This window comes from Battus philenor, unplaced genomic scaffold, assembly GCF_028537555.1.
Source record: "Battus philenor isolate CCGP_79_NKW_IND1 unplaced genomic scaffold, ilBatPhil1.0.hap1 SCAF_28, whole genome shotgun sequence".
Classification (NCBI taxonomy): Eukaryota; Metazoa; Arthropoda; class Insecta; order Lepidoptera; family Papilionidae; genus Battus; species Battus philenor.
Window position 1 is genome coordinate 1011183 of NW_027181691.1, and position 16761 is coordinate 1027943.

The 16761-nt window shown below is 35.3% G+C and overlaps 2 protein-coding genes across 3 annotated transcripts in view; one reads left to right on the forward strand and one right to left on the reverse strand.

Moving 5' to 3' along the window:
- snu (snustorr) overlaps positions 1-16761 on the forward strand; it is a 126173-nt gene that overhangs the window by 84110 nt on the left and 25302 nt on the right. For both annotated transcript variants that reach the window (XM_068769531.1, XM_068769532.1), the window contains 4 exons: positions 4279-4369; positions 8148-8266; positions 14438-14556; positions 16018-16213. In XM_068769531.1, coding sequence (XP_068625632.1) covers positions 4279-4369; positions 8148-8266; positions 14438-14556; positions 16018-16213 — 525 coding nt within the window. The remainder of the gene's footprint in view (positions 1-4278; positions 4370-8147; positions 8267-14437; positions 14557-16017; positions 16214-16761) is intronic.
- Positions 13719-16761, reverse strand: part of Non2 (upstream activation factor subunit spp27 homolog Non2) — a 94820-nt gene continuing 91777 nt past the window's right edge. Inside the window, exon 7 of the mRNA XM_068769533.1 lies at positions 13719-13733. The gene's annotated coding sequence lies outside the window, so the exon portion shown is untranslated. The remainder of the gene's footprint in view (positions 13734-16761) is intronic.

Below are 16761 nucleotides of genomic sequence, written 5' to 3' on the forward strand. Positions count from 1 at the left end.
AATAATGAGCATCATATATAGCTTTTACACCTGTAACCAATCACCCTGTATATAAAAAAATGGCACTAGCTGATGCCATATAAAGTAACGAAGGTCGATAGCTTCTTAGAGATTCTCATCTCTGGTCGCTACATACTATAATTTCACAAGAGTAGAGATTACATTCTCATTTTTAAGTATGTCTTTACAATTATTTTTAAATTTAAATTAATCTGACTTGTCATAAGTCATGTTTAAATGTAATATTAAACAGAAAGCTTCAGTCAATATATTGCCAATATAAATAGCATTTATACATTCACATCACCCAACACCTTTGCCTTTATTTTACATCATGAGAAATCGCCTGACGAAACAACCACGCTTAACACTATCGCATCGCACACGCCAAGGTCACGATGCGATAGAAAAGGACCGCAATACGTGCGTCTAAACTACTTCAAATTGCATATGACAGTGCAATTTACACAGATTATAAAAATTACCACATTAATTTTAGAATGTTCTTTATTTAAAAAATAATGATGAATCGTAACATATATCAAACCAAAGAGGTTTTACTGAAGCTAACAAGACAGGAGATTCAAAACAATAGATACTTAGTTTAATCAAGTACATTATATATATGTAGTTGTTTATATAGATAAACAATGTAGGTAATTCTAGTACACACAAAGTTATTGAATTGTTAACCTATATATATATATATATATATATATATATATATATATATAACAGATACTTCTACTCACGTGTATTTTATTATTAATAATGCGGATTACTCTCAATATATAAAGCAACACTTTTGTTAAATAACAACAATTGCCGACGTTTTCCAAATTTAAAAAACATTTTATATAGATAACGTAATTTAAAAAAAAAAACATCCAGGTAATCTATTGCGGCACAGAACTGTGCGACTGGCAACCCAGTTAATCGAGACAGTTTCGCCATGCGACCGTGAGCGATATGTCAAAATGAACGCGGGAGGAATGCGAATAGTGTATGCTCCTTGAATTTAAATCAAGATGGCGGCGCACAATAAAATTCCACGGATGCTTCGCTCGCACAATAGATGCGTTCCAATGTTAATGAATTAAAACTAGAATATATCTATTGTTTAAATGATATCTATTTAAAATATTTATCTATTAATGTCAATATTAATAGATTTTTTTATTAAATTGCAGCCAGAGTTTGCGGGGCTGACGCTTGTACTAGGTTTGCACCTGTACTACAAGTCATGAGGCCCCGCCTCTTAAATAATAGTGTGATTTTAAAAGCACTGTCTAAACAAATGGTATTAACAAAATTAGGTTTATACGTCCAGAGAAACAAGGAAACATAAATTTTGAGTAGTTTTTTTTTTGACAGTACTAAGTGAGAAGTGTCATGTATGTTATTCCGTGTTATGTGATTTCATGTCTTATTGATTTATTCCAGAGAATGTAGTTAGTTTTCTGGTTCACATTATTCCGGTTTTGCAATCATTCCGTTAGCTTATTTTTTTGGGTCTTCACCTTAGAATGTAAACTTTAGAAATATTTTTGATTTTTTTTTTTTGGGATTTTACATTCAACTCTTGTAACTAATTTGCTGACAATTTATATATGATACACCCTATCTAAAAATCAATGGTTTTATTTATAACATATTACATAATGTAGTAAGAAAACGAGCTTTAGAAAACTGAAAATTACGTATTATAATTGATTTACAGTCAGAAAACATTGCCTTTTCGCATACCACAGTTTCAGAGTGATCACACATATAAATTTCTCTGAAATTCGACAGAGAAGCAATCACTTGCATTTGCCGATTGTTGTTGGACGTTATTGGCTTTTCTGGATTTCACAGCTTCTTCGGATCCGAAATCCGCGAATTAATTAAAAAATTCTAACGTCTGATGAAACCCCTGACGTATTGTATTGAGTAATTAATATCTACTTGGTTGACGCTTCTAGCTAAACTCCTTGGTCGCCATCTTGATGTTTCTAAAAGTGTTGCCATATATTTCCCCCAAATATACCGAAAATATAATTCATTTATTACATGGCAATATCGCTTGACGTGTATAAAAATGGCGGCAATGTAGACGGAAGCATTACAATCAATGAATCTTACTTTGTAGTAAATGAGATGTGATTTAATACATTTGTTTTTTTTTTATACTAATGACTCATTCTTCTCCATTATGACAATGAAATGTTTGCAATGTTCTCAGAGTGGCTGAATTACATCGAATGTTATATAGATGTTTAACCAACTTTATAACTTCAACCTATTGTTTATTACTAAAACAAATCAACGGAAACACTCACATAAAGTATTCTGAATCGTGTTCAGATATATTAAAGTTTATCTGCGATAAGATTATATACTTTATTATATTATTTAACGGAGGAATAAATTCTTCATCTTCGAAATAAAATAATATAATTTCAGTAAATACTACGTACGTAGTTCACGAAATAACTAGAAATTTATTGGATTCAGGCGTTATTTTGCGGAAGTCCATCCTAAGTAAGAAAAGGACCAACATGCAGCTACTTCCGCCAATGCACTCTGTGTTTAGTACTAATCGGTGTAACATTACTCCTGAGGATGCCCCGTGGAGGGGTGAAACACGTGTTGAGTGATTTAACGGTGTTAGTTGCGTAATTCGCATTGTTTGCCGCATGCGCATTATCAGCGGGCTGGCGGGCTACTGCATTGGCGGAAGTAGCTATACGAGTATATTGGTCCTTTTCTTACTTAGAAATTTATTCACAGTAAATCTCTACACGGTTAAGAGAGAAATTGCAGGTTTTCCAGCGAAATCTCTACAACCTACTGAAGGTTTTACTCCTGTCGAGATCGAATGACAGCACATTTCTAGAACCTCCTTCTAAAGCAGCATTGGTAGAACTTGTTAAAATTTGGTCAAGCGGATAGAAAAGCCTATTCGATGAAAGTGAACGAATTGTAACGTGTTTAGGCCTTCTTCTTCTTCTCTTGTTTGGATTCTCGTTGAACTTACTGAATCATCTATTGTTTCTGATGATATTTTTGCTGTAAGCCTGGTAGGCTTTTATGGCTTCATCGGCGATGAATTCACAGAACGGAAGGGTATATTAACTTACAAAAATGATTATTAGACGGACATAAAAGACAGCAATACACATGTAAATATAGTGTATATTACGTATTCAATGAACTTAAATGGTGTTCGTTCATATGTTTTCAATGCATTACGATAGCGCGAGGCAATCGACTACTAGCGACATCTATCGACGTTCCAACCTACTAGTCAAGTTCAATCAATTAGTCCTGGATTTTCATTTCAGCAAGACAACGATCCTAAGTATTCATCTAAACTGAGGTAAAACCTTTTAAAGAAAAAAAAAACAGATGAGATGGTTTTAATAATTATGAAATGGGCATCGCAGTCACCTGATCTGTGTCCAATAGTACTTGTGTGAGATGAACTCGATAGGAGACTGAAAAATTGCTTTTGGCTCAGAACATTTATGGCAGTTATTAGAGAATGAATGGAACAAATTAGACGAAGTAAGAAAAGGACCAATATTTAGCCACTTCTGCACATGCAGTGGTAGTCGTGCAACAAAGTAAATATTGGTCCTTTTCTTACTTAATGTTTCATATTTCAGAATTATCTCTTTATTTATTGTGATCGGAAATAGATATGAAATCTTTAAAACTTTTTACGGACCAATAAAGTACACATTTATCTCTTCAAGTTTTAAAACGAATCACCTTATATTTTCACTGAAAAATATCTATGTCTAAAAATTATATTATGAGGACCGGAAAGTAAAGGCGTTTCTGTCGCGTAATTTTACAGAAAAATCGATTGATGTTTACCGCTCCGGCATTGATTTGTATACTAGATGGAAAAAGGTTGTTGATAACGAATGTGAACATATTGTTGATTATAAATAAAAACTTGTTAAAAAGGCTGTCGTGTGAATTTAACTTAAGATAGCGACATTACTTTCCGATCCCCTAATATGTACTTAAAGTTCGCGACGATAAATATTGCACATCGACCCACACTACCTGTGTCGTTTTGACAGTCTTTGTATTTCGTGCGACAGAGATAACGCTCTACGAAGCCGAAATTAGCCGATTGTCTCTTTCCAAAGATCGATGTGCAATATTTATCGCCGAATACTATACAATACATCTTTGTTTTAAACTCTCGTATGTTACAAGTTTAATTTGTAATTTTAGATTTTCATGTTTGTGATATTAATTAGAATTTTCTTTTTTTTACAGAGAAACCTCGCCTCCGTCGCCCATAGGCGACGAGAAGGAGTCAAAGATGAGCCAGATACAATTTTCAGCGCCGGACAAACAGGATACTACGGTCAGTTAACAAAACAACGAAGATGTTACTTCTCATTACTATTGTTATAGATACGCGATCTCTCTTCTTGCCTCATTGGAAAGTTCACAGAAGTCTTCAAGTGAAGGTTGAGTAGGTTTCTTCTAGGCAAGCGTGTGAAATGCTTACGTATCTTAAATCTGGTGTAATACACGTGTGATATTGCTACCGCGTGATGAACACTGTCATGCAGCCAAAGAATGTCTATTGTCATACGAACAACGATGACCACCTCTCTCTTGGACCTCTTGGATGATGAGCGTCTTTGAGCGTTTTTGTACCTTGGCTTATGAGAACTTGTTAGGTACAGCCTTAAAAACATCCTGTACTTAACAAGCGATTCTTCAACCCACGTATCTCCTCAATTCGAATTTAAACCTTTGGTAACCTTCTTCATTGCTCTCTGATTTACTTATAAATCATCATTAACGTACTCGTAATGATTTAACAATAATAATTCTATTTTATTTCTACATGTAGTGTAAAAATAAATTTATTCTGTTTTATTCCACGCGTAAGTTTTTTTTTAATCAAAATACTCCTTCAATGTTAAACTCAGAATAACAATGGTGTAAGACGGAGGCGCGCTTTTTTGCAGTCATTTATAAGCCTTTTTTGTGTTCTTTTAAAATGTTACCGCATGCAATATGTCTTTTCTTTACTTTATTATTATAATTTGATACAAGCCTAATGGATACGACACGAGTGGAAGGTTACATTCATTATTTGTCATTAGATTTTTTTTTGAGATGTTTGACAACTACAATGTTGCCATAATTGTTGTTTTCAATGTAAATATAATGGTATACCATAATTGAATAAACGATTTTTAATATTGTTTTTGTTATGAAAGGTCAGACTTTTTTAATCTTTTAATCCTTAAGGTCCTGCACTGTTGGGCATACCTCCCAGTATATTTCCAACAAATCCACTCTTTTTCTGACCCCCGCTAATAAGTGTCTCTCGTATATTCCAGTCTATGATAGGCAGAGACAATTTTATCTAAGTTTATTTTCTCGCTCTTATTTCTTTATCAATTTCTCTTTTATTCCTCCACATAATCTTTCATTCTATTACCATTTATACATCACCTCTTTTCTTTCATCATTTGATCCTGGACTGTTAACAATAAACCCGCTTGGAAGCCTACACGACCCTAAAAATAAATTCAGTTCAGATAGGTGGACATCCTACTAGTCGCTTGCGGGTCTGTGGTATCGACTCCTGAACTTTATGGACCCCATCATCATTTATTCCTTTGTCCCCAAGATGGGGCAGAGGGCGTCAGTACGTCGCCATCCCGAGCAGTCTTGAGCTTCGCTTTACTTCGCTCCACGTCATTCCAACTGCCTTCACTTCTACAGTGATCGTCCGCAACCAGGTGTGCTTTGGGCGGCCACGTCTTCGTTTTCCTTGAGGATTCTTGCCTCGGTATGTGATCAGGGTCCTTTCGGAGCGTGTGGCCTATCCAGTTCCATTTGTGCCGTTTGATCTACTAGTGGCCGATCGACATCTTATCGCAGCGTTTCCAGAGATCTACGTTAGAAACTTTCTCGGGACAAGGACCCCAGCTATTTAATATATATATATATATATATATATATATATATATATATATATATATATATATATATATATATATATATGCTCCTTCGATGTTGTCTGTCTTTGTAGTAAGATGTGGGATGCTCGCTTCCAATACGTGCTATTGAAAATGGAGTGGACTGTAGCGTGACTCCCGGGTTTTTTTTTATGGCCCCCGCTATTGGGGGCCTTTCGTACCCCTATCTTTGGTGGGACAGGGACTTTACGGGCAATTAATTTTTTTCACATAGTTATTTATTATTTCCATTCTCTCCTTCCGTTCTTCACATATTCTTTCAATCTATTCTTTCATGCCACATTTCTGCTATCTTTCTCTTTTACTCTGTGGCCTTTCATTCCTCTCTCATTACATATTACATTTTATCTTTATTTCTTTTCGTTCACATTTTTATCACATTTGACTCCCGGGTTTAGATTCCAAAAGAAAATATCAGGACGATAAAGTAGATGAACAAGTTTATTGACACTGTGTTCTCCTATCTTGGATACACAGGGGCTATTTTTACAAAATATTTTTTTTTTATCATATTTGCGTTCACGTGTTTTTTTCTTAATCTATTCATTCATCACTACACTTTCGTCGCCTTCACACCAGTGTACTACATACTTACATTTTGATCTGTTTCGTTATTTTTTTTATTTATTCTTACATTTACATTCCTTTCTAATGTAATTTTTACTTTCCCATTTTATTTACATTCATCACAGATTTTAACATTTATTTTGACTAGTCTTGTACACTGTGTTTTGATTAACACTAGTTTAAAGACACCTAAACTAATTTATATAAAAACTAACTATGCTATGTTACGAGGTATTATATCTGGGAGAGTAGATGTACAGCAATGGTCTTTTGAATGTTGGTGATGATGATAAAACTTAAACCGATTATCACATCGTAATCACATAAATAAATACGTACATTTGATATGTTATATTTTAAATTGTTTTGTATTTTTATTTATTTACGTTCCGCATTTTTAGTGGCCTCGTGGACAGGGACTATGTTTCAAGTTTTTTTCTGTCATTCTTCTATCTTTAACAAGTTATTTTACTATATCTTCTTTTATTTGCAATCCTAGTTGTTTTGTATTACAATACAGTGCGTTGAAGATACACAATATGAAATATCTCGTCGGATATTTTAAATTTTAACATTTTATTATAAGGTTATTTTATACGGATAGTCATAAACAAGTGCAAAACGTGCTTTTATAACAATATGCCCCGATGCAATAATTAAATACAATTGTCAAAGCAAATTGTACTCAATCGTAAACAATTAAAGTTTATATTTATTTAACATCGTTATTATTTATTCTTATACATCAAATCTGGTACATCCTGTTTTTGTATTAACATTATAGAGCCTACAAAAAATATTAAACCTTTTGTATAAATAGGTTATCATTATTTTCGTTATAAAAAGCCTTCAATATAGTATTTCAATTAGGAGACTTATTTGTCTGTCATTATTAATAAAAAGAGGTCTGAAAATAGTGCCTTTAGATACAAATTAATGTTTATCTAAAGGCACTATTCAGGCAGTAGTTTTCAACTTTTTATGTCTTATGGTCTATCTTAGACTTATCTTTTACTTACGCAAATTAATATATATATTTTTTTTTATATTAAATCGAGTCGAGTCCACTTTGTAATTGCCCACTTAACAATCAAATTGCCTTCCTGTGGAACGGGCGCTCAACGTTGGGAAACACTGTCTTAATTCGCTGTCACTATTAAGAAATATGTGATTAGAAATACTGCCTTTAGGTACACCTTAATGCAATATTTTTCAAGTCATGTTCCATGTACCTCCTAAGCCTTTATAAAATACTTACGCCCCCTTATATGTCATATATATCGTAAGCGTGTGTACAAAGAATAAAAATAATTATCAAAAGAAGCAAATGATACTTGTTTTAACAGCTCCTTATAGATACCAGACTGTTTGACGGGCGACAAAGATAGCGCTCTACGAATCCGAAATTAGCCGATTGTCTCTTTCCAAAGGTCGATCTGCAATATCGCCGGGTATTGTACAATCGATGTACCTGTTAATGTTAACTGACAAACAGTGTTATTTATATATTATCATGTCCTCAAAGGCTTTATTGAAGGATGTATTTATTAAAATCTTACGTATTCTACACAGGTATGGCAGAAGAGACAGCAGGCTGTTTGCGTCCGGCACGCGTTCAAACATTACGGATCAAATAAACGACCCAATCACGTTCTCAGCAACCTCAACATGACCGTCGCTAAAGGCACCATGTAAGTTAACGACCTTGCAATAATAAAATATATTTTGGTCAACCTCAGAGTATAATAGGTCAAACTTAATGTGACCTTTTTAAAAGTTAATATCGACATAGAGGGAGTTAGTGTCGTCTCTCTATTGGGCAACGAAAATCTGCATCCTCTATTCTTTAAGTATAGTAAAAAAGTAGTGCAGATCACAATAAATAGGAAGAATACTCGGTTCTAGATCCTAAGAGTCGATAAGACTGGCAATAAATAAACAAAACCGTTGATAAAAACCATATAAAAAGCAATTAAGACAAAATAATAAAAATTTAAAAAAAAGAATAGTTTTAGCTCTAATTTTAAAACTAGAAATAATATCGTATGTAATATAAAATTGTGATCAGGGAATGTAGATGAGACAAGAAAGGCGATGTATGAAGATTTGCAAAATAAAGAAAGATAAAACATATGAAGTATAATAGAAAGATATTCTGAAGGAAGACTTAAATAAGAATAAATAAACCTGATAAACTCGGCATACTCGGCGAATTGCACAACTGCCACCGTTAAATCACTCAACACGTGTTTCACCTCTCCACGGGGCATCTTCTGGAGTTATGTTACACCGATTAATGCCAAACACAGTCTGTGTTTGCCGCATGCGCGTTTATCAGCGGCTGACGGGCGGTGCACTTTGTTGCACGACTACCACTGCATGTGCGGATGTGGCTAAATATTAGTCCTTTTTTTATTTAGGATAGACTTTCGCAAGGTAACGCCTGATTCCATTAAATATTTAAAAAATAAACACGAAAAGACTAGTCTATTATTAAGTGAAAATAAAGGATACAGATGAATAGCATTCTGTTTGGCTTACTCACTGCGTGGAAGTGTCTACAAGGAAGGACTCTTGGCAAGCCTCCAGCGCCAAGGGCAAAGCGACCATTGATCATTAACCTCTCACAATAGCATTAGCACAACAACCCATTGTGTCGACCGTCTGCCGCATATGGGACGTCCAAACTTTATTATTCAAAGAACACGCTTAGCTAATTACGTACCGAATCATTTCCGACATGTTATATCGTATTGTGACGTCACACAAACACCGTCTGTTCAATGCCTCGTAAACGCAATCCTAGCCAAGTAAGAAAAGGACCAATATTTAGCCACTTCCGCACATGCAGTGGTAGTCGTGCAATGAAATGCACCGCCCGTGGAGGGGTGAAACACGTGTTGAGTAATTTGGCGGTGGCGGTTGTGTGATTCGCATTGTTTGCCGCATACGCATTTATCAGCGGGCTGACGGGCGGTGCACTTTATTCCACGACTGCCACTGCATGTGCGGAAGTGGCTAAATATTGGTCCTTTTCTTACTTAGGATGGACTTCCGCGAGGTAAAGCCTGATTCCATTAAATAAAAAAAAGCAATCCTAGCCATACTCTATCTCCTGCCTTCCTTCTTCCTCCTAGTTTAATAAATATTTATTCTTTCATTCACAACAATGCGAAATATTCTACATGTTATTGTTGTTTATTTCGTCTCTTGATGACGTCTAAAATGTGAAAGCTTTTTCTAATCCCATGCCATTTAGCTCGACGAAACTCGGGCCAAAAGGTCACAATTCGAAACGAAATGTATTATTTTTAAATTTCAATAAAATATTATGAAATACTTTGTAGCAGCAATAATGAGATTCGTAACCAACTCTGATAGACTAATATTCAATCACGACCCATGCTCGTCATGTTTACTTTTAGCCCGACGATCTATTCACGAGTCCGACTCGTCATATAGACGACTCTGTGTTTGGCACTAATCGGTGTAACATAACTCCTGAAGATGCCCCGTGGAGGGGTGAAACACGTGTTGAGTAATTCGGCGGTGGTGGTTGTGTGATTCGTATTGTTTGCCGCATACGCATTTATCAGCGGGCTGGCAGGCGGTGCACTTTGTTGCACGACTATCACTGCATGTGTGGAAGTGGCTAAATATTGGTCCTTTTCTTACTTAGGATTGATTATTGTCGCGAAATCTTTATAAAATTATATCTGTAAAGAGCAACTAGTTTCTCACTAGCTTTTAGCAGAACTGCTTTCCTAAAGTAGCTTCCTGTAGGGACGACAATTGCCGATTCTGTGGATATATTGTGGCCTTCTAGATGCTTCTAGATTTCTCCCTGAGCTATCTGGTTTATATCAGCAGTTGTAACGTGACCTATCCATCGTTCCCATCGGTTTACCGCCTCTTTTGTTTCCTATAACTTGTTTCTAGTTTCTTTTAATAACTCCGATTAATTAATACATGACTTACAAACCCATTGACCGCATCCGATGACAGTATGGACGCATTCCAAACAATCGATGTTTCGGTTCTGCTATGTGATTTAAAATTATTATTGCCTTGTTTAATAGTTTCACCAAAAATATTTTTCGTTTACTTGCTACTTTACACATTAAGATCCTAGACCAGTGATTCCCAAAGCGGTCTATATCGACCTTTAGGAGTCTATGACAACCTGCAAGGGGTCTACGTCAGCGAAAAAAATTTTGGGGGTCCATGATAGTGGATCTCAACACATACACTGATAGTACCTATTTACTTACATCATACTATCTTATAATATCAAAACGTTTACATCATTTATAAAAGTACCTATGAAGTAACAAAATTATTATTCGTTTATAAAATTGTGTAAGTTGTAGGATTTTGGTATTCGCTTTGTGGTCGCAATACATTTTGAACTTGTTAAAATCTAATAGTCGCAATCTCAGAGCTTCGCTACCTTGCACTGACTTATTCAATTCGTCACTCTATAAATACGAATGTGGGACAAACAGATAAATTTACAGGAAATCAATATCAGGTAAGTAAGGGGTCTACCCAACACGAAAAAACATGGCAAGGGGTCTTCGACACAAAAAAGTTTGGGGAACTCTGCTCTAGATCATATATATAAATAAATGTCATTATAATCAGTCCGTAAATACGATCATCTATAAAGTCAACAGTTGCTCTATTTATATTAATATTACCAATGTTTTTGATGTATAAAGTTCCAAGCATATCGATCAATCAAAAACTAAAATTGTGTACAGTACCCGGCGATATATAGCGCATATCGACTTTTAGAAAGAGACAATCGGCTAACTTCGGCTTCGTAGAGCGTTATCTCTGTCGCACGAAATACAAACAGTCCGGTATCTATTAGGAGCTGATACAACAAGTATAATTTGCTTCTTTTAATAATTATTTTTATTCTTCGTATAAAATACACCAAATTTTTAAAAGTGTTGGTGTAATATTTATTATTTTAGTTTAATCTGTTTTTTGTATACATTACTCCCAGATCCCGAGTAGTGTCAGCAATGAACTGACACATTCGATCATAGGTTGCGTGTTCTATTTCCGGGACACAATCTTATATTATAAACAAGTTTCGAGAGGTTAGGCAGCAGCTTCTTCTGCGTACTATAATACCACACTGCGATCGAAAACACATCTACCAAGCGTGGCGATTATGGTATATACCATCATGTTTAGACCGCGTTCAAGCGATGGCGATCAGGAGAGGCCCGTGTCGCTCCCGACCGCCGAGTAGTCCTCGCTTCGCACAACTTACACTACACCTCATTCACTACACTATACAATTACACGGGTATAGTCCCTCCACGTGTGTGTCTTCGTTGTAACTGTGGTACGATCACCCAGCGACCTCCTGCTTTCGAGAACTCAATTTCGATGAACCTGCATAAAGTCTAAATCATCCGCATCACGCGCCGGCGCGAGACCGGCAGCTATGTTCTAAACATTTTACACCCATAACCAATCACCCTTTATATTTACGTAATGAACGTGGTATTATTACGGGAATTTCCCAGGCTTTACTCGATAAGTCTTAAACCACAGGTCAAGCAGGTTACACTGATACTTCCCGTTGTTCTAATGCAACATTTTACGTAATAGGCCAACTATGCAATACACTGTACAAAGGTACAGTGTCTAGTTAAAAGGTTCTTGAGGGACGACCACGAGACGGTAGAAGCCTCTTGGGTAGGCTACACATTCTTTTTTCTTTCGATTTGGACCTCTCGTTCTCTCTAAATATTTATTTCTATACTCTTTCCTTACTTCACAATATCTTTTATAGCTTCCTTTTGCCTATCACTTCCTCCATCTTACCTCCTTTGCAAACCTTCTTCCATACGCCTTTCTTCCCTGATCACAATTTTACAACACATATTACATATTTTTGTGTTTTATTTTTAAATATTACATTATATTTCTAATTTTACACTTAGAGTTAAAGTTCCACTCTATTTCAAATTTTAATTATTTTGCCTGTATTGCGAATTATATGATTTTTATCAACAGTTTTGTTTATATCCTGCAATTCTTACTGACTCTTACTATCTGGGATTGAGTCTTATTAAACGGTTTTATTTAGTTCGACCCGTACGGAATTTATTTGGGTCAAAATTAGAAATTGAAATTTAAACATCTTCCCGCTGTCAGATTGATCTGAAATTTGGTACACACTTTTAATTTAGATGACAATACAATATTATAAAATCAATAATATTATAAATCTAAGATGGCCGCCGATACAAAATGGCGGATTACATATTTTTTCTTAACTCCCTCAATATGGGTATCAAATGAAAGGGCTACACTAGTAAAACACGATGATTATGTCAAAATTTGAAATTCAAGATGGACGCCGTTCCAATATGGCGGACTAGGTAAATATTTTTCCACAACCACCACAATCAAAAACCGGTATCAAAAAACCGTTTAACTTAAAAGTTTTTTAAATGTATTTATTTCTATTTATCTATAATATACTAGGTCCACATTTAGTGGACCTGCGACGTGATTAAAGTTGCGGAATGTCGCTAAATACAAACGACAAAAGACCGCTCATGGCGGCGATCTTGGAGGTCTTTGACTTTACAGTGGGCACCTCTCGGTTGACATGACTTTATAATTCCCTTTGTGATCGCAGGTTTGATTTCCAGGATAAAATCATATAATTCACACTTTGTGCATTAGTTATATAGTATTGCCACTGCTCACAAACAAGTTTCCTGAGGATGAGCAGCAGTGTCCCAAGATCACTTCCGTCGCGACCTTCACTTAATACCTAGGCCAGATTCCCAAGACTTTGCCTGCTGTGGTCGGTGGACGACATAATTTAAAAAAAAAACTTGTCACAATTGTTATTTTTAAATTTGAATTTAAAATTCGAATTCATTCATCGGACAACTTATATGGAAGTACCCATGGAAGAGTTACATCTTTCAATTTAAAAAATATATATTCGTCTGTTCATTTTTAAATTTCGAAATTAAATGTGATCTAAAAATAAAATAACGTTAGCGGAGTCTCATTGTTCGTCCGGATTTTCAAGTGAAAGTTGTTATTTCACTGCGCATTACTCGATCGTATCAGCTTACATAGCGGTCTTTACCATTGTTTAAAAAAATTTAAAACCTTCATGGTTGGCTATTGTAGATTTAAAAAATAAAGAAAACTTAGAGACAAGACTAGAAATCAAACAAAGAAATTGAGATCTGTCTTTGTTTCTCGTCTGAATCCTCTTAAACAATGTCGTGCGTAACGTTAAAAATATTTAACTTAATATTGTTACAAAGCACGAGTTACAGAAACTTCTAAATAATAAACACGGAACCCTACGATCAAGAAGCGTCGTGAACTTTAAGTTATTTATAAATTATTGTGAACGGTTCTCGGAAATTCTTACCGAGTACTATCTCGAACTTACTAGATAAATGCGGTACATGATAAATGCGGAGTTAACTCCTGAAGATGCCCCTTGGAGGGGCGAAACACCTGTTGAGTAATTTAACGGTGGCAGTTGTGTAATTCACATTGTTTGCCGCATGCGCATTTATCAGCGGGCTGGCGGGCGGTGCACTTTGTTGCACGACTACCACTGCATGTGCGGAAGTGGCTAAATATTGGTCCTTTTCTTACTAAGAATGGACTTCCGCAATGTAACGCCTGAATCCATTAAATATTAGTCATGTTTACTACATGACTTTTTACAGTGGTACTTTCACGGTCATAACCTAAAATAAAATACTCCCCCCCACTTGAATAAAAAAGGTTTAAAGCTTACTGGTTATTACATATATTTATCATCAGTTTGTTTACCGGCAATCTTTTGTCATCAGATACGGGCTGCTTGGAGCTTCGGGCTGCGGTAAAACAACTCTGCTCTCGTGTATTGTTGGCAGACGGAAACTCAACAGCGGTGAAATATGGGTGCTCGGTGGAAAACCTGGCACTAAAGGTAAAAAACTTTTTTTTTTGGGAGATTTCTGTACATATCCTGTTTTCAAAGGAAAATATATTACACTAAACATATTTATAAATAGCATTGCCACGCGAAACTCAACAACGTATCGATCAATACGGCTAACATATTATATTACCGATTTTATTTGAGGATATTTTTTATATAAATAATAAATAAAACACTTATATATCTCTAACCACAGAATCAATTACAATAACTGTCAATTTCTGCCCAAACACTAGACGTCAATGTAAATTAGTACAGATACTCTATTAAAATTAGCTTAATATTATTTAGCGGTTTAACCATCTTATCTACAGGGTGATTCATTATAGGTGTGTTCTTTATAGTGGTTTCTGCCCAAACATTGGACGTCAATATAAATTAATATAGATACTCTGTTAAAATTGGCTTAATATTATTTAGCGGTATGAACATCTTATCTACAGGATGATTCATTATAGCTATGTTATTTAAAGCGATGCGTGTATTATGTTTAGCTTTAGAAATAAGAGAAAAAGTAATGTTATCATAGTAAGTATAATCATTTTCTAAATTCAGATTACTAAATACTACTTACTTGACATCGCTCCACGAGCAATCGCCAACTTAGATGCCCTCTCCCTTCCCCCTAACCCCCCCTCCCAAGTAGGTAAGTAGTAAAGTACATACAAAAAACACTTCGCTCCACGAGCAATCGCCTACTTAGATGCCCCCCTCCCATGTACAGACCAGTAGTAGATTTCTCATTTTTTATTTTACCTTATATTTATTTTATTTTTCTGTCCTTTATGATATTTATTTCTCTCACCTACCTTTATTAATTTATCACTGCACCGCCTAACGGTTAACTGGTAAAGTTGAATAGAGCGAATGAGAAAGAAAGACGAATTGTTATATGAAAGACAGAAAAAAGACTGAAAGAAAATGAAAATGTAAAGAAAGAAAGAAGAGAAAGAAAATAAAAAATGAATGTGAAAAAATATAATTGTAAATTAAGTCCCTGTCCCACCATAAGATAGGGGAACGAGAGGCCCCCAATAGCGGGGGTCATACGGTTAACTGGTAGAGAATGTCTTCAGTATTAAGTTCGACATTATATATAAATTGTATAAAAAGTGTTTTAAATAAATTAAATTAATACATATTAGAACTAATTATTGTTTAATATGTATCCTCGCAGGCTTTACACTGGCGGAAGGTTTTACATGTCGCATTCTAGAAGAAAAAATAAATTAATGCAACATATTTCACAATGATCAATTTATACAAGGCTATTGAAGGCAGTTGCAAAAGCTATAGCTTTTACATCTATAACGAATCATCCTGTAGTACTAACATTTAACTATATGTAAAAGTGTTGCACTTTCATGAACATTAGATATATTTGATGCTAGAGTACCTACATAGTGGTTGAATGTAAAGCATTGATGTTAAACCACCTTCTCATCATAGGTTCCGGGGTGCCTGGCAAACGCGTGGGCTACATGCCCCAGGAGATCGCTCTGTACGGAGAGTTCACAATCAAGGAGACGATGATGTACTTCGGCTGGATCTTCGGGATGGAGACGAGGGAGATCAACGAGCGGCTGAGGTTCCTTTTGGACTTCCTCGACTTGCCCAGCGAGAATCGCATGGTGAAGAACTTGAGGTCAGTTTACATCTTACAATCTGAGAACTTAGAATTAATCTTAAAAATAACTTATAACTAGACTAAGTAGATTTTTTTTTCTTTATTTATTTACAATTTATGCAATTGCAAACCTTATGTCTATTAAGTCACTTTCTATCAGTAGACTCAGAGTGGTACGGAGATAACAAATACTTACATATATTTATACATATATATGTGTGTGTGTTTATGTGTGTTTGTGTGTGCGCGTGAGTGTGTGTGTCGCATTTTAGACAAAACTGTGTAACGATAGATTACTGCATAGATTATTGAAATTCGTCAAGTCCACTGTTGGACATAGGCTTTCGCCATAGATTTGTCATAGGACTGACTAGAAGTGCCCTGCAGACGACGTTTTCCAAAGACCTCTACATAAGTTTGAGCGCACCCGAGGTTAGGTTAGGTTAGCACGTTGCAAAAAGTCAACAGAGAATCTAGAATATTCATCGCCGGGTACTGTACAAAATAACTTAAAAACTTTGATTAATACTGTGTTAATACAAGGAATAAAAATAAGCTATTATATG